Source organism: Equus caballus, chromosome 20 (assembly GCF_041296265.1).
Source record: "Equus caballus isolate H_3958 breed thoroughbred chromosome 20, TB-T2T, whole genome shotgun sequence".
NCBI lineage: Eukaryota > Metazoa > Chordata > Mammalia > Perissodactyla > Equidae > Equus > Equus caballus.
The window spans coordinates 25,630,814-25,656,487 of NC_091703.1; the positions used below are offsets into that span (position 1 = coordinate 25,630,814).

Sequence of the window (25,674 nt, forward strand, 5' to 3'; positions counted from 1 at the left end):
CGAGAGGTTTCCCGGTGGCTGCCCCCTGCTGGTGCGCAGACTCTGCCAACGCGACGTCTCTCTACAGGCTGCCGGTCTCTCACCCGAAGACTCCGAGCAATCCACTGGGTAATTCGCAGATAAAACAGAGAACCGAGCAGTTTGAAGACCGAGAAGCAGAGCAACAGCTCTATTGGTCTTTTTCCTTCTCTCCCGGCTGTTTTTCTGAGCTGACCCTTTCCCTCATCAGTGATTGAAGACACCCCTCATAGCTCACTCCCCAGGACGCCTTGCCTACACCACCCCCATTTATTGCCCTCACATTTATAGGACACTTTGTGTGAGGATTATGTGTGTGTATGTGTGTGTGGCTTGTAATTTTCTACCTGAATAGCTATGTTTTTTAATTTCATCTTCAGGTGCACGCAGGGCCGACACCTATTAGGCACAGGGCCTAGGGCCCACAAAAGATAATGTGGCTCATGAAAATGTTTTAATTTCTTCTAAAATCAGAAGAAAAAATGAACTTTTAGGTCGACGAAAACTTTTTATTATGGAATATTAATATATTAATCCTTATATAATTTTAATAAGATTGCTATTATTTTTGTTATTATTTTAATGGAGAGGGGGGGCCCAGGAAGGAAGCACTGCACAGGGCACACCAAAGACAATGCCGCCTTGGGTGCAGGTAGCTCACAACCTTTCCCAGTTACTTTTATTAAAATAAATTGTTTTCTTTTTTTGGGCAAACACCCAGACACATTTTCAAGTGCTTTCCAGGTGCTAACTCATTTAATCCTGGTAACATACCTGTGAACTACTGTTATCCCAGTTTTACCAGCCAATATATTAAGTCACACAAAGCTTCAATTAATTTGCCCTACATCATACAGTTCGTAAATTGCAGAGGGGATTCTGATCCAGGCAGTTTAGCTCCAGGGTCTCTGCTCTAAACTATTACACTAAAGACAATGTCTCTTGGTAACTCTAAGCAATTAATCTCAATAACAGCAGGTAAACTTTAGACCAAACTCTCTAGTGAAGCTCCTCTGAGCTCTCTTCTTGACTTGGCTTATAAAAACTTGAACAAACACTAACATAGTTTGTAACAGCTCAAGGCTGTATTCCTAGGATGACCCTAGCCCCTCTTAAAGTGCCTACCTTAAATCAGGACCCACCATTCCTTTTCTCTTTCTTTCTTTTTTCTTTGAATCATCTTGACTATTTTTCCTCATCAACATGAATTTTACAATGCTCTACTAAATATCCAGTGGGGTTTTGTAGCAAAACACTGAACTGTTAGGTTGTTTGGGAATTTATGAACACTTTAGCATGTTGAGTCATCAGAAAACAAACACACTACAGTGTGTATGTATCTCTTAATTTAAGTGGATCTTGTATGCTTCAGTGACATTTCATAGTTTCATTCATATATATCTGGAATATTTTTTCTTGGATGTAGAATCCTTAGAATGTGTTGTACTGTTGTGAATGATGTCTAGTTTTTCCATATCAATCCAAGATAGGTCATTACTATTGTCTAAAAAGGCCATGAATTTTTATATGGTGCTCATATAGCCATCATCTCCGTTGAGCTCTGTTAGATCTACTTGTTTGTTTATAGATTGGAATGGATTTTTCCAATGACGTATTATTTTCAAACAATAAAGACAACATCTTTTCTTATTGAATCCTTCTTCTTGTTACTTGTCCTTGTCTCACGGTATTGGCTGGGCCCTTGGTGCCCTGTGGAATAGGACTAACACCACAGAACTTTGTCTTTTGACTCTTTGGGAATCCTTCTAAAATTGCATCATTAAATCTTATGCTCACTGGAGGTACTCCTTATGAAGTAAGTAGCTACTCATTCTTATTCTAGTCTGCTGAAAATATTTATGATGGAGGAGTGTTACATTCTAGCAAATACTTTCCCAGTATCTATGGAGATAATAGCTTTTCTCTATTAATATCTTCCACTGGCAGATTTATGATGTTAAACTTTTCTTCCATTCTTGGACTAAATCCTACATGATGTATCATTATTTTAAAAATAATATGGTCTCTTGGTTTCCATTTGCTTGCATTTTAAACAGTTTTTTAATGAATATTCATAAGATGAGACCATAATTTTCTCTCGTCTCTTTGTTTCTATCTTTTTTTTGTATTGTTCCTGTCCAGTTTAAATAGGTTATACAATTTCAAAAGAAAAAAAGGAGGAAAGCCACTTTTTTATGGAAACAACTTTTGTAAAATAGGGGTTATCTATTCCTTACATTTCACTAAAACCTGTGAAACCCTACTGTGCCTGATATAGTTTGTGTTGAAAAGCAAGGGAGAGACTTTCTTTAAACCACCTGTCATATTTTCTTAATCATAGCTGGTTTATTCAGCTTTTTTATTAAATTCTTTCTTGAAAGTTATCCCTTTCTGTTAAGTTTATTTTTTTGTAAAAGTTATTCATAGTGTTCTCATGGTTCTTTATATCTCTGTTTTGGCAGCTACTTTTCCCTCTTTAGTCCTGTAACTTGTTCTCCCCTACACACGCAATTTTTTTTTTCTAATTAGTTTTGCTAGAGGTTTATCTGTTATCATGAGGCTTTTCAAAAAATGAGCTTTTGGTTTATGGATTATCTCCATTTTTTCTATTTAATTAATTTGTATTCTTTTTAAATTTCAAAATCAATATACTTAAAATATTATGTCAAGGTAAAAATTCAGGAGAATCTATAAACAAACAATTAAATCTAATGAGAACTCAACATAGTTGATGGATCTATGAGCATCACATAAAAATTCATGGCCTTTCTAGACATTAGTAATCACCTATCTGGGATTGAAATAGAAAAATCAGACATCATTCGCAACAGTACAACACACTCTAAGGATTCTAATTCTTTCTATTTTATTTCTGTTTACTTTCTTGTTCTTTTTCTGGATTTTTTTGTTCAATATCTAGTTTACATCTCTTCAGTGTTTCTAGTTCCTTAATATCTGCATTTAATATTAATATATGCAATTAAAATTATATATTTCCCTTTTAGTACCACTTCGGTTACATCCTACAATTTTCATATGTCTTATTCTCTTTCATACTTGCCTTAGAACAGTACATAGTTTCCCTTATGATATTAATTCTAATTCATGGTATTTAAAAGTGTGTGTTTAGTTTCCAAGCAAATGGGAAGATTGTTTTATTTTTACTATGTTAAAAAAAATCCTTTATATTGCTCTTTAATTAGATTATGATAAAAAAGTACAATGTAGATTATGATAAAATAGTGCAGTGTACTAATTCTTTAGTGTCTACTGTGACTTTTTCTGAAGCCAGGGTTGAATTTTTGAAATTATTAAACGCGTGCTTTGAAAAAGTCAGGTATTCTTTATGTGTTCAGTGCAGGAATCATACATAGACCATGTTTGTTCATTGTGTTGCTCAAATCTTCTATAACCATACTCATTTTTCTTTGCTTATTATATGAATTTTGAAGAGCACAATATTGAAAGCTTGCCTTACAATTGCAAACGAAGTTCTCCTTCTAATTCTGGTTACTGTTTTAGTGGTTGTGTGGTCAGGTGCATACAAGGTCCTGAGGGTTACATTTTATCAGTAGATTTTTATTTTATTATTTTGAAGTATAGCTCTTTTTCATTTCTAGAAGTTCTATTTTATTATTTTTTTAATCGGCCTGGATTTGCTTCTCCTTTGCTCCTTCACTATATTATTCCATTTTTATTTCTTTAAAGTTTCAGCAAACAATTATTTTGGATTCTCTATCTGATAATTTCAGTATTTGACATTCTTTGTCTAAGGGAGAGGGAAAGGATCTAAGGCTCTTGTTTAGAACCTTGATTCTCCGTGGTGTCTCTTTTCCTATTTGATTTGATCACATTTATTCTAAGCTTCTATTTGGACATCTCAAGTTCCTAGTACAGTGCCTGGCAGCTAATATGTGCTGGATCAATAAGCAAACAATCTGTTTCTATCTAGAGAGCTTGAGTTCAAGAGGCTCCCCTCCTGAAAGGGTCTATGTTTGCCTTAATAAGGCTCTAGGAGGCACTATGAACTTTCTTCACTTTAATTTCAGGAAGCTTTCATGGAAACTCCAGACTCTATGTAAGTCTATGGATAAATCTTGGTGGCAGATTTTCTCTACCATTCTCCACAGAGCCCTGCAGAGACCAACTGCAAGGTTTTCTTCTTGGGAATCTTTGCTAGATTTTTTTTCTCCAGCTTCCCTTTCTCAAAGGGCCCTGACTTTATGTTAGGTGTCTCCAGCTCCATTTAAGGGCCTAGAATCCTCTTCCCCAAGGGACAGATGTTATTTATCAGAAATATCTTGTTTTCTACATTGGAAATAAAAGTTCTTACAGTATCCCTCTTTATCCTTATTATCCCTCTATGTCTCTACTTATACTTTTGGCTTTAAAATTTATCTGATATTAACATTGCTACACTTGCTCTCTTGATAAACATTCTCCAGGAATATTATCCCTTTATCCTTATTTTTTATTTAGTATTGTTTTTAAATCCACGCGTGATTTATTTTCAGTCTCAAATAATCGGAGCACTTTACAATGCACATTTTATATTACACATAGTCTTTTGCTTTAGTAAAAAAAGATAAACATCATAAAAAGGTAAAATATTGTATGATTGCGGAACTCTAACATATGCTTTTCTGAGAAAGGCAAAAGAAAACTTATAAAATTTCCAGGTGACCACAATCATATAACAAAATAATTAAGAATATATTTAATTAAGTTAGTATCTACCATTATCTTGGAGTTATATTGTATGTAAACAAACAAACAAAAAACTCAGCAGCACTATTCTGGGGCCTGGAGAGAATTTATGTGGGGAAAATGTCCATCAGAGAAATCTGCTTATTTAAAAGCATCCTAGTCAATTTTGTTTTTAAATTAACAATCCTTTGGTCCAGATAACACCCATCAGCTCATCATCAAATGATCACTCCCTCTGAGGACTTTAGAACAACCGGGATTCAGGCATTCTATCTAGAGACAATTTTCATGGTATCCAATATATATTTATACAAATAATTATTATCTTTCATTAATTTCATTTCAATTTATGTTAAAGTATAGTCAAATGTGTTTAATATTTTGCATTTTAATTTTTTTTTAAGCATCAAACCCAGTAAGATTTAAATGAGATGTCTTTGATTCTAACTAACAATATTGACCTTTATCTGACCCTCGTGATCCTAGAAAATAGTACTGGTTAAAGAAATCTTCCACCACTTTGTTTTTCAAAAGTGACCTTGCAAGGAACAATCCTTTCCCTATATGACTTCAATAACGTCAAGGATGAACTCCTTGTTTACCTCTGACAACATGAGACACAGACCCTTCAAATTCCCATTCTTTGCCTCATAAATGATTAGCTGGACTGCTTGTCCCCACTGATCAATCAGAACAATATGCTTGTCAACCAAAATTTAGTTACATTTTCTCCATTCCCCGTGCCCCTGAACTTTGATCCACCCTCAGCCTGAGCCACTGTACAACCTTTCCTTGAGGGTCCCTCCTGACTGGCCTCAGGGTGAAGCATTCTCTGATCTGCTATCCAGTCAAGCCACTTCTTCACCCCACTTTCTTATGGTCAGGGTTTTCTAGTCTTCTTTACTCCTCCCTATAAAGAAAGTCCCTTTTGTCTAACCCTTGAGAAGCTTGCAGATCTTAGGCGATAATCACCCTCTCCCTTTTCCAATAGTCCCTTTCACCTCCTGTCAATAATCCTTTCAAAAAAAGGCTCTCATTACCAGTGTGGATCTGTTTTTTATTTAACACAACTCTTGAAATATTTTGTCTGCCCTGAATGCTGTATGTGTTTCGCTAAATTCATGTAGGTGTGATACAAAGCACTGGGCTTGCTCTGCTTGCTGCGATCTGAACCAATTAATCACAATGAGTTAGTGATCGAAAAAGGAAGTTTTAATTCAATTAGCCAGTAAAATCAGGAAGATGGCAGACTAATGTCTCAAAAAAGCCATCTTCAAGAATTACAGAATCTTGAGGTAGTTAAGGGCAGTAAGGAGGGTATTTAAAAGATTGGCCTTCAGGCATTATGGGCTCCACTATGTTTCATTGTTATTTTCTGCTGTCGGTGATGATGAACATCTTGTAGGTGTGTTTTCCACCTGTAATCAGCCTGTTACTGGAGAGAAACTCATAGAACAAAATTTTAATTTATCAAGCTATAGGGGAGTACATAAATAAGTGGAGACCATGAATCAGGAGAGAATGTGAATTTTTTAAGAGTACGTGCAGAGCAGCAAGTACTCACACAGAGGAGAAGCTGGGGCCATTTAGCATAACAAGATGGCCTCACTTATGTTCACTTATGGGTGTGTAATGAGCACTCCAATTTGGGTCAAGTCTCATCATTCTTTAATGTTACATAGAGGCCAGGTTCATCTGCTCATGATTCACACATTTAAATTAGTTACTTGGCCCCTTAGATCCATGATTTAAATATTATAATCCCAATAATTAGCTACAAATTTTTTTTTCACTTGGGGCAAATTGTCAAGTATTAGTGACCTGATGCTCTTATTTTATTATTCATATTTGTCTGAATCGGAAATAAATCAGACCACAAGGATCTTGTGTTTCCAGGCAATGTGCTTTATTCACAGAATGATCACATACGTTTGTACAAAGAGGTGCCCTTTTCAGGGTGAAATTTCATGAGGAGGCTGAAATTTGAGTAAAGTTAGAGAAATTGCCACACTTAAAATGATGGTATATTGATTTAACTCCATAGTTTTGGCTTTCAATTGTACCCATAATGAAAATATATCAAATTCTCAGCTAATAATTAAATAAAGAGGTGGTATTGGTTCAGCTAATATAAACTAACAAACAAAGCTAATGGCTATGCTAATATAAACTACCAAATAACAACAACTGATCCTAGACAAAGAATTGAACAAGGACAGCGTTTACAAAACATGAGAAAGAAGAGAGATTCAAAGGAAATATGCCCCTTTATGACCATTGTTTCATCCTGCCATTCACTCTTCCCCTGCTTGTGGAGATCAGAGCAAACATATGGACAGCTCCCCAGCACAGTGCTTCTCAAACTGTAGAGTGCGCCCAGATCACCTGGGGATCTTGTTAAGATGCAGAGTCTGATCTGTAGGTCTGGGGTAGAGCTTAAGACTCTGCATTTCTAACCAGCTCCTGAGTAGCTTGCTGCTGCTGGTCCAGGGACCACAGTCTGAGCAGCCAGACCCTAGTAGAAAGGCAGCTGATTAAATTAATTGGGAAGCAAGGGTCAATGGGAAATGAGACCATTCCTCCAGGATGCAGGCAAGCAGAGGAAAGTGCAGCGGTGTAAGGCTACAATTAAGAAAATCAGGGGATCTCTCAGATGAAGTGTTGTGTTAGAAAAATAGCATTGGAGCCAGCCGGGCAATGTCAGGGAGAGCAACAAAAGCATGTTTAAAAATTTGTGGCTCTGAAGAGAGTCAAGTGCTTATGAACTAACTTTAGGGGCTGAATAAGAAAGAGCAATAGATATCTTATCAATTAGAAAGATGAGGTGAACTGTTTTTTAATTACACAAAAATCCAATCTTTTCTACTTCAGGTATATAGCTTAAAAGGCTCAAAGTATTCATAGTTTTTAAAAATAAATATTTATTGAGTTCTTCCTATTTGTCAGGCACTATACTAAGTGCTGGAGATACATCGGTGAATAAAACAAGCAAAATCCTTGCCCTCATGGAGCTTGCCTTTCTGTAAGGGTTGCCATTCATTTTGCCTCATTGCTTTAACACAGAGGACTGAATCCTACCTGAAAGAACACTATCAGAAATTCATTCACAGAAGCATCATCTTATCTGTACCTCAATTGAGTTATTAAAAAGAAATACATACAATTTATCCTACCAATGAAAATAACTAAACTAATTTAATAGGGTTTTTAGAATTCACTATCCCATGTCTAAATAATTTCAATGAGTAAGTAGATTGACTTAATTCATATAAGGATTTTCCCCTGATGATCATATCAATAGCAATTAAAATCATTTTAGGGGCTGGCTCCATGGCCGAGTGGTTAAGTTTGCATGCTCCACTGCGGCAGCCCAGGGTTCAGATCCTGGGCATGGACATGGCACTGCTCATCAGGCCATGTTGAGGCAGCGTCCCACATCCCACAACCAGAAGGACCTGCAACTAAGATATACAACTATGTATGGGGGGTTTGGGAAGATAAAGCAGAAAAAAAAAATCATTTTAAAAGATTAATGATTGTGATGAGTAAAGAGACCAAGTTAATTCACTTTTTTAAAGAAAACTTCTCTGACACACCTATAGAAGTGGTAGGAAAAGCCCATTTTAAAATGTATATCAAGACAGAGCAGGGAAGGCTGGCCCAGTGGTGTAGTGGTTAAGTTCACAGGCTCTGCTTCCGTGACCCGGGGTTCACAGGTTCAGATTCCAGGCATGGACCTACACATTGCTCATTAAGCCGTGCTGTGGTGGTGCCCCGTGTACAAAACAGAGGAAAATTGGCAACAGTTGTTAGCTCATGGCCAATCTTTCTCACCAAAAAACAAAAAACAAAAAAGAGCAGGTGGTAGATATCTTATATACATTACATTTTATATTTACCAACATATTTCTCTAATTTCTTGCTATTCTTTCTTCTTGCCTTTAATACTGTTCTTTGGGTTCAGTTTCTGTCTTTAATTCCTTTGTTTCTTTGTGTGAGGATATGTGAGATGCAAAATCTCTGACAAATTATGTATCTAAAAATGTCTTTATCTCTTCCTTGCTTTTGAATGCTGATTTTGCTGGTCCTAAAACTCAGGGTGGAAAGTATTTTCTCTCAGCACTCTAAAGATATTATTCATTATTTTCTAGAATATATCGTTACTGCTGCCATTCTAACTGACTTTCCGTGGTATATTAAAGATTTTATGTTTTTCCTTTTTCTCCCCAAAGCCCCCCAGTACATAGTTGTATATTCTTCGTTGTGGGTCCTTCTAGTTGTGGCATGTGGGACGCTGCCTCAGCGTGGTTTGATGAGTGGTGCTATGTCTGCACCCAGGATTCGAACCAGCGAAACACCAGGCCACATGCAGCGGAGCACGTGAACTTAACCACTCGACCACGGGGCCAGCCCTCCATGGTATTTTATCCTATTTTTCTCTCTGTTAGATTTTCTTTTACTTTTTTTTTAAATTTAAGATTTTCTTTTACTTTTAAAAATATGTATTATGCAGCTCCATTGCAATGTCTAGGTCTGAAATTGTTTTCTTTATTCATTAGGTCTAACAATTTCAATTCTAGAAAAAGTATAAACATTAAAAAATAAACAGCAGACCAAACTCTGATCAGATCAAATTTTTCAGATTAGTTGAGAGCAGGTGCTTAAAACTAATTCACCATCTCTGAGATACCTTCCCCATCTCACCCTCACTGCCACTACCTTACCTCCTCTGCTCATGCATCTTTATTGGCTCCTTTAGATTCATCCTCTGCCTTCTACACCTACTCTGTGTCCTAGAAGGCTGATCTCTGCACTACATCAGACAACTGTCTTTACCCTTTGGATTCTTGTTGGTTAATGGGAGGCACCAGTAGGAGATCCGAGATTGGAGGAAAAAGGAGAGCAAAGTATTTATTGTGCTTGGTTCCCCTCCCTACAAAAAAGTAGGTAGCAACTAGATTTCTCTAGCAAAAGCCACAGCTCCTGTTGGGCAGCCTCTCCTATGGTTACTGCTCTCTTCAGAGTCTGCACTTCTCTTGCCTCTTCTAAACTAGAGGGAGTAAAGGCCCAAGGTCCTTCTCCATTCTTTGTTGGTATCCCTTAACCCTGTCACAACTTTGTAAATAGTCCCTTTATTAAACTCTCTTAAATCATGCTATGGTGGACACAGAGATGAGATCATTCTTCAAGAAAAGACTCGCTGCTCAACTATGAGGAGTGTGGTTATCCAACAGCCTCTAGTGGTAAGCTTCATCAGGGTCCACCTCAGCTTCCAAGCTAAGGTCACCCTTTTCTTAGGGCAGCTCCTGGTCAGTGACTGAGCAAGGCATTGGTCAAGGGCCTGGTCATTTCCCCCCAGTTCAGAACTCGCTTGATGGGCAGTTTGTCACAAAGCTCTTATTGGGCTGCTGGAGGCTTCATCAGATCTGCCTTGCCCAACCTTGAGTTCTTTTATAAGTGCCAATTCCCAGTGGCTCCAGTGTACTCCTAACTGTCTCAGTGTCTGCCTCCTGAAGAACCCCAACTGTGACACACCCCTTTTGAGTGAACCATGTTTTTCCTGCTGGAACCCTAATACTCAGTTATGTTAGATATATAATGTATTATATATCTGTTTATAAATATTGCATATTTATGTACATTATCTGTTTTTATATTATTATGTTATGTTATTGCTCTTTTCATTTAAAAAGCCCTTTGATTTCCTTTGTAGATGGGAATCAGATGTTTGCTGTGAAAGGTGAATCACTTTTCTTGAGTTTCCATTAACACTTGTTTAAAAACTCACAAAGTTCCCTTTTATGGTGACCTCTTCTCTCTAAACATTGCTGGATTCATGAATGAGTTTCTGTGCCTCTAGAGACAGGCTGAGGCGAAAAATAAAAGAGAGATGGTGAGTCTTTGAGATGAGATGTTGTCATTGAACATGGAACTGTCAACATCAGCTGTGGCTGAAATCAGAGACTGAAGGGGATGTTGCACAGGGCATGTAAGCCAGAAAGTAACCAGCTAATGGAGGATCTCAGGAAGGTAACTAGTAATACCATGAGAAAGCCATTTCTGACAAGATGACAAGCAGATAATCTAGTTCATAAGTGTGTGACTTGAGCAGCACCCTAGAGGACGGGGTGAAAGAAAATCTGTGGAGTAATCACCTCACAACAACCACACTAGACGACATGAGGTGACTTAAAGTTCACCCTGCTGGGTAAAAACTGATCAGAAGACTTCATACTATAGCTGACGATTACCGTGAGAATTTTCTCTACGGTTGTTCAAATGATGCAGATGTTAAATTTTTTTTAGGGGTTTCAGAATTCCCCAATAAACACAAGAAGGAGCCTATGGTTCACCAAAAGATAAGACCATATTTATAAAATTCTCTAAAGAACACAAATATATCAAAATTTGAAAAATTATGTTCCCCTAAACCCAATTCTTATATCTTTATTGGCCCAAGAATCTAGAGACAAGTTCTAAATCCTGTAAGTAACATTTAATTCCTAACTGCTCTCTGAAATTACAGTCTTTCTCCTTTGTACTTCCAACATCTGGAATCTGTTTGCTCCAATACTAGGGTTTGATAAAATATGTGCACTGACTGTGTGCTGTCTCCTGCTTAGCTGTCTTCAGAATCCATCCTTGAAAAAACCTGACTACTCAGAGTTGTTGTGTACTCTTCCTGCTTTGCTCACATCATCCTTTCATCGTGGCTGCCTCAGTGTGGGGAGTGAGGCTGGAAGGTGGAAAACTTTTAGGGATAAAGGCAAATTAATGAATGGGTTTAAGTAAGTCACACGATCAAGAAAGATCATTTTGACTTTAGAATAGAGGATGGATTCTGGTGGAGTCTGATGGCAGGGAGGAGACTGTCTGGGAATCTACTGCGTTCGTCCTGACTTGAGACAATTAGGATAGGAGGTAAGAAAGTGGTGGGGACTGATAGGAAGGAGGGATATTAAAGGGAAAATTAACAAGTTTTGAGTGTTTGCTGTGTGCCTGCTACTAAGGCAAGTGATTTTACATATACTCTCTCACATACTCCTCCCAGCAACACATTTTACTGAGGATTAAATTGAGATTGAATCATGAATTATCAGGTAATTAACAACCTTAGTAATGACAGGTTCAGTTGAATAATGGGGACAGAAATAGTCACCTGAAGAGAATAGATGAGGGAATGCTGAGGCAGAGAATATAGACTTCTACCAGAATGAGGCTTGGCTGCATGATATGGAAGGAGGGAAATAAAGAGAGGGTGCACATTTGAGGGGAAACATTTTTTTAATAGCTTTTTCTTTTTCTTTTCTTCTTTATCTCCCCAAATCCCCCCATACGTATTTGTATATCTTAGTTGCAGGTGGTTCTGGTTGTGGCATGTGGGATGCCGCCTCAACGTGGCCTGACGAGCGGTGCCATGTCTGCGCCCAGGATCTGAATCGGCAAAATCCTGGGCCACCACAGTGGAGCATGCTAACTTAATCACTCGGCCACGGGGCCGGCCCCAGAGGGGAAATATTTTAATAATATATCAGGGACTAGGACATGTTTATAGTCTGAAACAGGGGAGTCAATGAAGAAGGAAAAAAGGAAATTCTAGAGAAAGGGAGAGATAAAAGGTAGGACCAGCTTTTGGAAGTGATAAGAGGAAGTGAGGCTCAGAAAGTAGCTTTGATCAAGAGAAGCAAAACTTTCCTATTCCTTCATTCTCTAACAAAAAGTCATTTAGAGTCTACACTATTCTAGTTATGGGTAGAAAGCAATGTACAAAACCAGACGAAGTCCCTGTCCACAAGGAACGTTCTAGTAAGGACAGGAAAAAAACTACAGAAATAAACTATGTAGTATGCCAAGATTTGATTCATAATATGGTGAACAAGAAGAGGAAGAAAAAGGCTATTGTATGTGTGTGAGGATGGAGGCGGAGATGGGAGGGGAGTGTGTACTATTTTCCATAAGGTGACCAAGAAAGGCTATGTACGTGGTGACTCTGTTAAGATGAATCCTTATCAGCCCTCTGAAGAAAATGAGGGTGAATGCCTATGTGCGATATGTTAGGGAAGAATATTCCAGGCACAGAAAACAAGTGCAAAAGCTCTCAAGTAGAAAGTGCATGGCATTTGAGGAGCAGCAAGGTCAGTGATCAGAGAGGTAAAGGGAATCCAGATCCTACGGGGCTTTGTGGGCCACTGCAAGTACCTTGGCTTTTGTTTTAAAGAAGATAAGAAGCTATTGCAGAGTTTTGAGCATAGCGGTGACATACATGGCTTGAGTTTATAAAAGATCACTGAGTTGTACCACATATATGTAATATTTTTCCAATAATTACATGTCAATTTTTAAAGTTAATTTTGAATTCTTTAGAGTTAAGTAGAATTAAAAAATTTAGTTTTGTACCAGCACCGGTCACACTTTGAGTGCTCAATAGCCACACGTGGCTAGTGGGAACTATATTGGATGGCACAGCTCTAGCCTATGAACTTGAATTCACAAACCAATCCTACTCCAGCACCTCAGAGATTAAAATAAATTTGTTAAATGGACAAAAAAATAGTTATTTTCAAATAATTACTAGGAAATCTTTAATTATCTACTCACAAATAGTTTACTCACATAAATGAAAGAGACAACACTTAGAATGTCAGTTATAAAAAGGTCAAAATAGATTTTAATAGAGCAATGGAGATAAAAACAGAGAGAGTGGGAAGAGTATATCCTGTTGTTTTTCATTTTGGGTGGACTAATTAGCCTGTTGATAGCAAAAAGGTCAGTCTGGGCAATATGCCTATCAAGCAAGCTGTCTGGGGGTATCACAGAAAATATAGTTGTTATAGGCTCCCCAAGAGGCTCTGCAAGCTTATGGTGCAATTGTAGGATGGGTTCTCGCTGTAATATGTGCCTGTATCCTTCCATTAGCACCTCCAGCTCAGTTAGGCCAGGTGTGCAGCAATTCCCTCAATGGAGTTTCTCATTCTCACTGATTATATGCCTTAGGTTCATTCAATGAATCATTCATATGCTAAGTGGCTACTAAATGCCAGGCAGTCTTCCAGGCTCCTCTTTGGAGACAAAGATAAGGGTGCTCTGTCCCTGATCTGAAAAAGGATCAAATAATTAGGCAGTAACACCAGGAAAACCATCTTGTCATAAGAGGGCTATCGATCAACTGTTATGGAAGATAAATATTTCAGAAAGTTCCTTTTACATATATCTGAGAGAAATGTATGCCCATCTACACCAGAAAACACGCGCAAGAAAGTTCACAGCAATATTGATCTCAATAACCCCAAAGAGACACAATACAAATGTCTATAGAAATAAATTAGGTAAACCAATGTCATTATTTAGCAGTAAAAATGATCGTATTGTAGTAACATCTATCAATATGAATAAATCTCAAAAACATAAGCTTGAATGAAAAAAATCATAAAATAATATACAGAGTAAGATTTCATGTATGGGAAGATAAAAATAGGTAAAATTAAACAATGTTCAATTTACAGATCCATACTTAAATATTGAAACTATAAAGAAAAGTGAACGATTAACACAAATGTAAGATCGTGGTTTAGCTGAGAGTGTGTGGGTGGGTGGAGAGATTGAACTGGGGAGAGTTATACCGGGACTACTAAATTACTAATGATATACTAGTTCTTAAACTGAGTTTTGAGTACTAGGTATTTGTTTTACTATTCTTGTTTATGTTGTGTAAACCCTTTTGTATGGATGATGTATTTTACCTTAAAAATTTTAAACATCTCTTTAATCAAAAATAAGCAATCTCAGGTCCACTGGGTAGTTTTGCCGTTTTTAAAATTTCCTTTATCTTTTTCTTGTTTACCTGCCATCCCACCATTTTTGTTCAAATAGATGTAAAAGTTCAGACGTTTTAAAGTCTTTATCAGGAATTTTAAAATTATGAATAGCAATGCTAATTCATTAAAATCAGTTATGGGTCTCAATACTCCTATTTTACCAGTTGAACATATGATACGACTAGTTCTCATTAACCTGGCTTCTTCTTCCCGTGTCTTGTAGTTGAAGGTTGCATCACTGGATCCCTCTTTGTGGTTTCCTTTCTGTATGTATAGTTTGAGTATCTCCAAGATACTAGCTCATCCTCTTCAGGTAAATTTCTTTCTCTTTTTGCCCCACTCTTCCCCTCCACCTCTCCTTCTATTGTGTCTATTTTTTTTCCTTTCCTTCTGCCACTTTTTCCTTAATCCAGTTTGAATTTGCTTTCTCATTTTTCTCTCTCCATGGACTAGGTATATTCTAGAACCAAAGCTTTTTCATTTTCAACAATCTCTTTTAGTCACTAAAGAAAAGCTCTGTTTCCCACGTTTTTAAAATTAGAAGAAACAACAAACTTTTCTCCTTTTTTCTACAACAGCAGTCCACCAGGGCAGTCTTCTGATGAAGGGTCCATACTCAAGCCACACTCTACCTAAATCATCATCCCATCTCCACACTTTACATGTCATGGGATTGGGGGAAAGACCGCTTGCCTCTGGTCCTCTCGTTTCCTTTTCTGTAAAATGGAAAAAAAAAAAAAAAGGTAATACTCAGATAGGGTTTTTATGATTAAATAAATGAATACATATATAGCAAGTTAGCTGTTATTCTGTGCATGGCTACATTGGCTAAATTGGGAATAAGGAAGAAATAAAGAAGTCAAAGTCAAAAAATTCTTCAGATTTCCTTTTCAATACCGAAGAGAGAAAGACAAATTAACTATTTCGTGTAACAAAGATAGGACATCATAAACTCTGGAGTGCGCTCTTGTTTGCGAGTCTTCCTGCAGTAGTTGCCCGGGATTTACTGTGCGCATGCGCGGGAGAATGGGGACGGGGGGACAGAAGGGTGGGAGTGGGGGATGGGAAAGAGGCGGGGAAGAGTTAGGAAAAAAAGGCAAATTCAGGGAGGATACTTCTGTCTTTAGAAAGGAAAAATGAGAATGGAAGAACTAGCTAAGAAGCTGGTTTCAGCCAAAGATGGTGATAATAACAATAATAAATTAAAAATAAAGCTGTTGAACACATGGTTCTTCGATTTTATTATTATTATTTTTTAATCTTTTCACTAGTTAGACTGAAGAACTATTTCTGATCCTCCTCTGTGGCTAAACTGGGTATGATTCGATCCTTTCCAGTGCAAAGGATTGTAGCTATATCGTCTAAGAAATTCTTTCCTTTCTTATCTCCCTTCAAGACATCTTATTTTGCTTTCTGAGGTTTTATTCCTTGCCCTTAATTTTCAGGCTGCATTTCTGCATTCTGTTTACAGTGGGAAATACTGTTCTCGAAATTGTCTGGATAACCGCAGATCGCCTATTTCTTCTCTGTTCTTCGTTTCCCTCTCATTGGTTTAGAATTCAGGTTCAAATGGAAAGGGGCAGCTTTTCCAGGACTGGTAAACGGGCCAACCAAAGCGGAGACGTAACAGTGCCACGAGTTTTGCCTCATGGCATTTCAAAATACAGAAGACAACAACTTGTAGTTTTTTAAATTAATCAACAAACTAACCTGAATTGTTACACATTAGTCCTAATTTACTATAAAATAGGTTACTAGATTAAAATAGCTGGTCTCCTGGAAAACTGCTCTCAGGATATGACCAATGGGAGAGCAGGTCATGGCCTCATGAAAAATGAGCAAATCAGCGGTTGCAAAACCAAGTCCTCATTTGCATAAGCTTGTCTACAAATAGGCCCGATTCAGCGACACCGACTCCATTTTCTTTTTTTTCGGAGAAAACGAAACTTAGTATGCCTGAGCCAGCGAAGTCCGCTCCGGCCCCGAAAAAGGGCTCCAAGAAGGCGGTGACCAAGGCGCAGAAGAAGGACGGCAAGAAGCGCAAGCGCAGCCGCAAGGAGAGCTACTCGGTCTACGTGTACAAGGTGCTGAAGCAGGTCCACCCCGACACCGGCATCTCGTCCAAGGCCATGGGCATCATGAACTCGTTCGTCAACGACATCTTCGAGCGCATCGCGGGCGAGGCGTCGCGCCTGGCGCATTACAACAAGCGCTCGACCATCACCTCTAGGGAGATCCAGACGGCCGTGCGCCTGCTGCTGCCCGGGGAGCTGGCCAAGCACGCCGTGTCGGAGGGCACCAAGGCCGTCACCAAGTACACCAGCTCCAAGTAAACTTGCCAAGTAGGCGTCTTTGCATCTAACCCCAAAGGCTCTTTTAAGAGCCACTCAAGTTTTCACAATGAGAGCTGCACACTAGCTTATACTGTCTTCTATTAGCGTTACTAGTAACGCTTGAGAAAGCCACTGCACATGCTTGTTAAAGTCGTTATGTCCAAGGGTTCCCAGCAGCATATGCTAACGTGGACTGAAAACAGCTAGTGCTGACCTCCCAAGCCCGTGGAGCTCCTGGTCACCTTTTTAAAATTTGCTCAGCTCAAGTACTGGGTTGGCTGGTGGCGGCGCTTCATGAAGCCTCCAAAACGGCTGTGAAATCTGTGGTGTCCGTTTTATATAAAGCGTCACTCTCTAGCGTCTGAGTGGCTACGGTAACATTTGAAAATTCCACTCTCTTAAAGTGGAACTTCATCTTTGTGTGACGCCCCCGGTTCTTTTGTTAGTGTCTAATTCTCTCCTATCAACTCTCCCTTTTTCCAGCCCTTTGCCTAGGGCCTTTAGAGACCTGGTTAAGCATTTTATGTGAGGCTTTGTTTTGTTTTACAAATGTATTATGTTGGGTGGCTGAGGATCTCCAGAAAGGGAACAGTAATTACCAATTTTTAATTTTGCTTTATCTCTTTATTTCCTAGACTTTAAAAAAGCGCTCATCATTACTTTTTTTTTTTTCCCATGGAGAATACAGTCCTCTCCCTGCTCTCCTCCTGACTGGGTTTCACAAACAAGACCTGCAAAAACAATTCTGAATACTCACCAGCCTCAGTCTCACTAGTGTGGCCACGTAATATAAAAATTGGCTCGGCAACCTCCAAACCGTCCTTTTCTGTCGCTTGCGAGTTCCCTTTGCAGTCCATGTTCCTATCCTGTCTCCAGCTCTCCTCACCCTGCTCAGTTCAGTAACTGAGGATCCATCCTAGTGAAGAAGAGAGGTGCCCAGGGCAGATCAGAACTTAGAGACGAAGAAGAAATGTGGAAGTAGGAGATGCTTTTTAAAGTTCGGATGCCGGACACTGAGGTCTGGAGGTTTACGGTGTGTAACCACATCATGCCAAAGAGACTAAACCCTCAAACATAAACAGCAAAACTTCTCTTCTTCCCTCATTTCCCTGGAAACTATAAGGTAGAGAATCCTTCCGAAAGTTAGATGAGAAAGGTTTGGGTTGGTGGCTCCTCACCCATAAAGGGAACTACCAGATCCACCCACGAATTGCTGTCATTGTCCTTGAGAAATACTCCTAGCTGGCCTTCCGGGCCAGTCTATCTGGTCTCCCCTCTATTTGCTCAAAAAGGTAAAATAAGTACAGGGATACAAAAATGATTTGTTTTCAGGTTACCAAATTATAATTGCACTTCCACTTTTTCTGGTCACCTTGATTTTAGTTTGAGATAATACTGAAACTCCTCCATCCATAAGGACTCTAGTTTCCATTCCAGCGTCACCGTGGTTTTTAAAAAAGCACACCTGATTATGTGTTGTCCGTGCTCAGAGCCTTTCAGTGATCCTTCACTGCTCAAAATAAAAAATCTGTGCTATGGCCTCAAGCCCTAACTCTCGAACCCAACCTCAGAGGATTCTTTGTCTCTTTTTTGTTTTCTCTTTCTCCATTTTTTGGTTTAGGGTGTGTATGTTTGTGTTTTCACAGTTTGGGGACAAACTGTGAACCACTTCAGCTAACATGCCTTTATATTTTTTCCCTGCCTGAAATGCCCCTGATTCCACATCCATCTCCAACACACACACAGAGTTTATTAATCAACAACTCACATTGCAGCTTAATCACCACGTTATTGGGGAAGCTGGTCTCCACTATGAAAGGCTCTCACAGTCCCAGAGAACTGGAACACTGGCTGTATATCCAGCCCCAAACTAATCATTAGTAAGGGACATGAGACCCTTAGGACTGGTGTGGTTGAATCAGGACCCGATCCCTGAGACCAGAGAGGAACTCTGCCTTCCCTGGAGCACAAGGAAGGAGGGAAGATGAAACCTGAACAAAACTGAAGCTGTATTAGAAAGGAATGAGCATAAATGGCCTTTGGTAAGGCACCTGTACTTCCTGATACAAGGGCCTTCTAGGCAGACAGAAGGAGCATCCACTAGGTTCATTCATATTCAAGTGCCAAGCACCAACTTATATATTGAAGAAATAGAGTTCTCAAACTTGAGTGTGCATCAGAATCACCTGGAGGGCTTGTTAGAGGACAAATTGCTGGTCCCACTCCCAGGGTTTCTGTTTCATTAGTTCTGGGGGCATCTGAGAACTTGGCTTTCCAAAACGTTCCCAGCAGATACAGATGCTGCTTATCTGGTACTATGCTGATAGATGGTGAAGAACAAACTAACCAAAGCCCCTGCCCACGTGGAACTTTCTTTGTGGTAATGATGAGTTGATGGTATAAGATGGTAAAGGGTCTGGATGTCAAACAATGAAGGTTAGATTTTGTAGACAACAAAAAGTTGTAGAGGCCTTTTGAGCAGGGCCTGACACAACTGGCTCTAGTGTTAAGGCGTCTCTGGTGGCAGGAGACTAGATGAATTGGAGGGAAATGTAGTGATGGATGCGAACAAAGGCCCCAGTCAAAGAAATGGCAGCAAGAATGAAGCAGCGGATACGAGAGATCAGAGAGCAGTTGAAGCGGTTCCATTCAGTATTTTGTCAAATATTGATTGGATTTCCTCTGTGCAAGGTGTTAAGATATAGCAGTGAGCCAGACAGACAAGAGGCTGCTCTTCTGGAGCTGATATTCTGGTGGGAGGAAAGAGAAAGTATACACGATAACTCAGCGAGATAACTTCGAATAGAGAGGAGTTCTGAGTGCTATGAAATTGTTTGAAATAAAACCCCGTGCCATGATAGCGACTAAGTTACACTTTAGATAAGAGAACCAACAACCTAGGGAATAAAAGTTCCAGGCCTGGGGAACTGTTGGTAGAAAAAACACTGGGGCAGGGAGGAGTTTGTGCTAAGAAATAGAAGACCTGTGTGCTAGGAGATTAGCAAGCAAAGGTAAAGTACTATGAGGATGAAGCTGGGGATTAAAGAGGTCACTGAATATGTTGAGCCCTATAGGCCAAAAGAAGGAACCCAGATTCTTATCGAGTTATGGGAAACTATCAGAATTTTTAAGCATTTCGGTTGCTATATGAGGAAGGGATTTTATTGAATTAAAAGAGGAAAGAACTGAAAGGTGATTGCAATAATGCTAGTGAAATTATTAGATTTAGAAGAAAGTCCAAAGAATTTATTGATGAATTGGATTTTGGGGGTGAAGAAACAAGTAGCTAACATTTCTTGAGCCCTTTATATGTTTAGGAAACTGTGCCAAGCTCTCTAACCTTTGCAAAGGTTAACTCCCTTCATCCTGTCAACATCTACATTGTCTAGATACAAGTATCCTCTCCTTTTAACTGACTGGGAAGTCAGCAGTATGAGGCTGGGGTGAGACCCAGGCATTGTGACTCCAGAGGTTATATGCTTATCCACTACCCCACAGTTCTGCTAAAGTTCTTGGGTGTATGATCAAGAATTCTAGGAGAGGGGAATGGCCCCGTGGCCAAGCGGTTTAGTTCACGTGCTCCTCTTCGGAGGCCCAAAGTTTCGCCAGTTCGGATCCCGGCCATAGACATGGCACTGCTCGTCAAGCCATACTAAGGCAGTGTCCCACACAGCACAACCAGAGGGACGTACAACTAGAATATAGAAATATGTACTGGGGGACTTTGGGGAGAAGAAGAAGAAGAAAAAAGATTGGCAATAGATGTTAGCTTAAGTGTCAATCTTTAAAAAAAAAAAAAAAGAATTCTAGGAGAGGATGAGGTTTCTGAGACTGGGACATGACAGTTTGTAAATTGTCTTGAGCATTCCATTGAAGATGTCAAGTGCATAGTTCCATATGTGAATATGGAATTTAGAGGCAACATGGGGGCGGGACATATAAGTTTTGAAAATTTTGGAAATAGATATTTTAATATTTTCAGCATGGCATGAAATTGGAGATTAGCCATGGAGAAAAGGTAAAGTGAGTTTATCATAGAAGCACTCCAAACTTTAGAAAGGAGACAGCAAAAGAGTCTAAATAGTGACAAGTGATCTTGGGAAAATAACAGGAGAGTGAAGTCACAGAAATCAAGAAAATAAAATGTTTCAAGGAGGAAGATTTGACCAAGCCGGTGTGACGTCTAGTAGGATGAGAGTAGACGTGAGCTTTGGATATAGTAAACGGAACTCACTGGGAATTTGGGCTACAGGTACTCATGGGCAAACTGGACATCATCTAGGACACCTTCAGGACTCACGATTATTTCCTCTTCCCTGGTAAAAACTTCACTTAGGGCTGTACCCCATGTCCCCATTATGTTGTTACCCTCTCTCTGGCGCCATCATATCTGTTTGATGCAGGCACCTGCCCAGCTGGATCAATCAGATTCACTTTCCTAGAAACTCGGAAAAGGGACTGAAGAGAAAGACAGGCCTGAGCGGTCAGCAATTCCTTAAGTGTTGTCAGTAAACTTGTCTTTCAAGAGAGTATTTTATTTGGCTTAAATTCTGTGGAATTGGTGTTTTATGTTTGCATCCCAAAGAACTTTCATTAACACACTTGCAACTTCTTAAGAATATATGTAAACTTGTATGTGTTGAACGCTTGCTAGGGTCATATTATTTATCCTATATTGTCTCACTCAGTCCTCACAAAATATGAAGTTTCTTCTACATTGCAGATAATGGAACAGTGGTTAGTAATTTGCCACCGACTACAAAGATAGAAAATGGCAGTTCGGAACTTCAAGCGTTATGTCTTCATGGTTCAAATGCCACATTCTTTTCCTCTGAGCCTCTCTAATATCATGAGAAATAATAATCGCAATAACAGTAACAACAATAGCCAAAACATAGAGCATTTACCATGTGCCATGCACTTGTCAAAATGCTTAACACATATTTAATTTTATTCACCCCCAAATCTGTAAGATAGGTACTACAGTTATCTTCATTTTACACACGAGGAAACGGAGGCACAGAGATAAGTGATTTAACCAAAGACACAAAGACAAAGAGTAAACATCCCTCTGTACAAGGTTTCTGTTTCCTTTTTATCTCGAAGAGGGGGATTGGAAAAGTTTCTTACAAACTTAATATACGATTTGCTCAACGATGTAGACAATTAAATATTTAGGCCTTGCTACATATTTACTATCAATGGAAGGCAAGTTCAAAGTGAGATTCAGTAAATTTGAGCCTTTGAGAATCAAAATTTTTTCAGAATGAGCTATCTATCTTGCATTCTGAGTTATAAAATAAATGTTAGAACTTGATCTAATTTCTCAAGAAGATACAGGTCCACTGCACACAGGGAATAAATGGCAACAAATTTACTCTTGTTCAATGTTTTCTTTATGCATTATGTCTGCTCTTTTCTCTCTGTCCTTAAATTTTGCACCTCTACACCTCAGACTCTGAAATCCTAGACTCCAGGTTGGTGACAGGCATCCATGGAGCCCTGGGAATTCCCTGAATGAGCCTCAGAGGGTAAATGAGCCACAGGAAATGTCTATGTCCATATGTGTATTTTTAAACAGATTCTCAAAGGAGTTTTTGATCCACATATTGTTAAGAACTACTCTCCTAAGGGGAGAGAATACTTTGAAATGTCCAGATTACAACTGCCTAAGACACATGGACAGTCCACCCATTCGTCTCTAACCTGTAAAGAGCTCCTCCGTTGTGTTCTGCCCATCATGGAACATGGTGAAAGAGATGCCAAGGAAAGAGGCTCATTTGGCATTAGTTTCCTTAAAATAGCTTTCAAGCCAATAGAAGAATAGTCCACACTGCTAAATAAGTTGAGAAAACAAAACTGTACTTGGTCTGTTAAAGTCAAGTCGCTATAACAAAGAGACTCAACAGTAGATTAGATTAAAGATAGTTATTCTCACATGGAACAGACCCATTGTGATTAGTCCAGCTCTGTGGGGCAGCCCTGCTCCTCCTGACTAGTCAGGGACTCTTGTTCCTTACAAATCATTGTTCTGCCATCCCTAGGGCAGGATGTTCTCTGCTTGGTCAGACAAGACCAATACCATCATAACTGGTGGCAAGAGGAAAGAAGGTTTTAAAGCCCAGAGGAGGGAGTCGACTCCTATTCATGCTTGTTGGAGAGCACATACTCACCTTCGCTACTAGAAAAGTCAAGAAATGTTGCCTCCGGCCAGGGAGCCACCTGTCCAGCTACGCTTTTATTATGATAAAGCGGACAAATTTCATTGGAAAAATGCCAGTCTACATCACAATAATCCCCCAAGTCTTCACAAAATAAAACCCATTGTGAGGACACCAAAGACAACAGTGGCATGCTGATAGTCCCCGTGAGACACTAAAGTTTAAAGGAAGTAAAAACAAGAAATGGGTAACCCCTCTGAGAACTTGCTTATTTTCACTTCCTTGATATGTAAAGAGAAAGAGGGCAGAATTTGAATCATGAGGTTTGAAAAGCCCAGTGGAGCACTTTTTGTCAGCACCTGTGGCTCGCAACCAGCAGTACCTTTATCTTAACTAGAGGTGAATCGGAGTGTAATCAACTCGAAGATTATTTATAATAAAGGGTTAACATAACTTGGTAGGTAAACATGAATCTGTATATTTTTATCCGCCACAGGTATGTTAATAAAGGCTGTTTTTTGGATCCAGTAAGAAATCAGTAACTCTGGATAGGAGGGCAAATCAGGGAAGCAAAGCACCAAACAAGGTGCCCTCTCTCCACTGTGCTTTCAAAGCCCAGGAGAGAACCCTACCTAGTTAGTCTTAACGTGTTTCTGTTGTTTCTCAAGTAGGACTTACTGCCTCCAACATACTTTCAAGTTCGTCAGCCATCCCTTCCCTCACCCACTAACGTAATGTGTAAGGCATGTGGTTTTGTCTTCAGCTCAGTGTCTAGATATGGACCGGGCAGGTCTTTTTTCCCTTTTAGCAGCAGCCCCAGACCTTCCCTCTTGCTTTCTTTGATGCTTTCCAGACCTGTCACAAGCTTGCCTCATACTATTGTGTAGAACTAAACACGCTGTTAATCACTCTAAAAGTTAGCCTCCTAGCTATAATGCGCCAAATGCATAGCAAATACACACTAACTTGCTACTATGGATTAAAACTAGACGCTGTTAATAACTGGAAATGTACAAAAGAACATTAAAACGGCGTAACTTACACATCCTAAAGGACACTGGCTGTAACGTCTTACGATGTTAGGATGAAGAGCGCTGTTGGTAAAGTGACAAACTCTTTTGGAGTGAACGGATGGGTGGCCCTGAAAAGGGCCTTTGGGTTTCCTGCAGACGATTGCGATGAAAAAATTAACCGCCGAAGCCGTAAAGAGTGCGCCCCTGGCGTTTGAGCGCGTAGACCACGTCCATCGCGGTGACCGTCTTGCGCTTGGCGTGCTCGGTGTAGGTGACCGCGTCCCGGATCACGTTCTCCAGGAAGACCTTGAGCACCCCGCGGGTCTCCTCGTAGATGAGGCCGGAGATGCGCTTGACACCCCCACGCCGGGCCAGACGCCGGATGGCGGGCTTGGTGATGCCCTGGATGTTGTCGCGCAGCACCTTGCGATGGCGCTTGGCGCCTCCTTTTCCCAGCCCCTTTCCGCCTTTACCGCGCCCAGACATTGCGATAAGACAGCTGCTAAGCCTGTAACAGAATACTCTCGATAGAGTCACTTAGTCCTTTTATTGTCACAAGACGGACCTGTTTGAAAACCTCAAGAGCAGGGGCGGTAACCACTCAGTTCCCGCCCTTCGGCTTATTTGTCCCTTGCTAACAGCTATGGAGACCAGGCGGCGCGCCTGAAGCGACAATGGATCCTGGAGGTGAGATTTACTAAATGCTCCTATATATGGATACGTGCGTCTGTGTCTGCACACAATCCTTTCAGCCATTAAGTGGCGCAACAATTCATACACTTTCCACAAAGAAGCCTGACACTGTCCTTCAGGTTTCCCAGAATATGGAATAGTTAATACATGCTGTCTTCCCTTATAAGACACTGTAAATGCAATTTTAAGCAACTTATATATTTATTGCTTAAGTTTATATTTATAGGTGTCTAGTTGACTAACAGGGCTCGTTGGTATGCATGTTGGATAACCCTACTGCGGGAACTGAAAGTATAAGAAGGTTACACGTTTAGAGATCAAATCAGCGTAGAAATCACTGAGTGGCCCTTAAGCTTTATTAGGTATACAAGGAAGTTCATGACACAAAAATGATTAAGAATCCCTCATCTATGGGATCCTGAAAGCCTTGAAAGACTCTTGGGTTTCAAAAATGTGCAGAGAGGAGCATTCCAAAATTTCATGAATGTTGGAATGAAAATCATATATGGGTAAGAATAATTTGATGGAGGTGAGTAAGGGTAAATGGCAATGGTTTTCTCCACGTATAAACAGGAAAGAGGTCATGTCCTCTCCTTTTCTTAGAGAGTTTTCTTGGAGAATTGGTGAGTTTGTGTTTTCACTTTTCCATTAGGAAGAAAGACATTTTTCTAGGGATTCAAGCCCAGTCTCCAGTTTTTTACAATGTAGATATCTCCCAGACTGGGGGCCACATAATCTCTAGATAAGTAAAAATGTACTTCTGGAATAGGTTAGTAGTCTCTCACAAGATATACAGGAGATTGTGCCAAGGAATAGCCCCTGTCTCTCGAGGGGATAAAGAGAAGTTGTTTTTTCCTCTGCTGTATAAGACGTGTGAGATTTTTCCTAACGGTAGTCATTTTTGTACTAACGTACATCCTGTAAATGTGTTAAT

General features: G+C 39.6%; 2 protein-coding genes and 1 long non-coding RNA gene across 3 annotated transcripts; 1 reads left to right on the top strand and 2 right to left on the bottom strand.

Annotated features, from left to right (window-relative positions):
- Positions 1–13,366: 13,366 nt before the first annotated feature.
- LOC138919409 (uncharacterized) lies at positions 13,367–23,126 on the bottom strand. The gene is made up of 3 exons (XR_011429573.1): positions 23,047–23,126; positions 17,631–17,789; positions 13,367–15,256 (listed from the first exon to the last, which is right to left on the bottom strand). It is a non-coding gene; the product is annotated as an uncharacterized lncRNA (long non-coding RNA).
- On the top strand, positions 15,011–17,689 carry H2BC6 (H2B clustered histone 6). The gene is made up of 2 exons (XM_070244169.1): positions 15,011–16,882; positions 17,509–17,689. The coding sequence occupies exon 1, from the start codon at positions 16,493–16,495 to the stop codon at positions 16,871–16,873; it is 381 nt and encodes a 126-aa protein (XP_070100270.1). The 5' UTR covers positions 15,011–16,492; the 3' UTR covers positions 16,874–16,882; positions 17,509–17,689.
- Positions 23,127–24,166: 1,040 nt separating the features above from the next.
- H4C4 (H4 clustered histone 4) lies at positions 24,167–24,730 on the bottom strand. Its single transcript, XM_023624555.2, has one exon. It carries the CDS (start codon positions 24,531–24,533, stop codon positions 24,222–24,224), a length of 312 nt encoding a protein of 103 aa, XP_023480323.1. The 5' UTR covers positions 24,534–24,730; the 3' UTR covers positions 24,167–24,221.
- Between the last annotated feature and the right edge of the window lie 944 nt (positions 24,731–25,674).

Excerpts from the sequence above, each read along its gene's own strand:
- H2BC6 (XM_070244169.1), top strand. The coding sequence starts at position 16,493 with ATGCCTGAGCCAGCGAAGTCCGCTCCGGCCCCGAAAAAGGGCTCCAAG.
- H4C4 (XM_023624555.2), bottom strand. The coding sequence starts at position 24,533 with ATGTCTGGGCGCGGTAAAGGCGGAAAGGGGCTGGGAAAAGGAGGCGCC.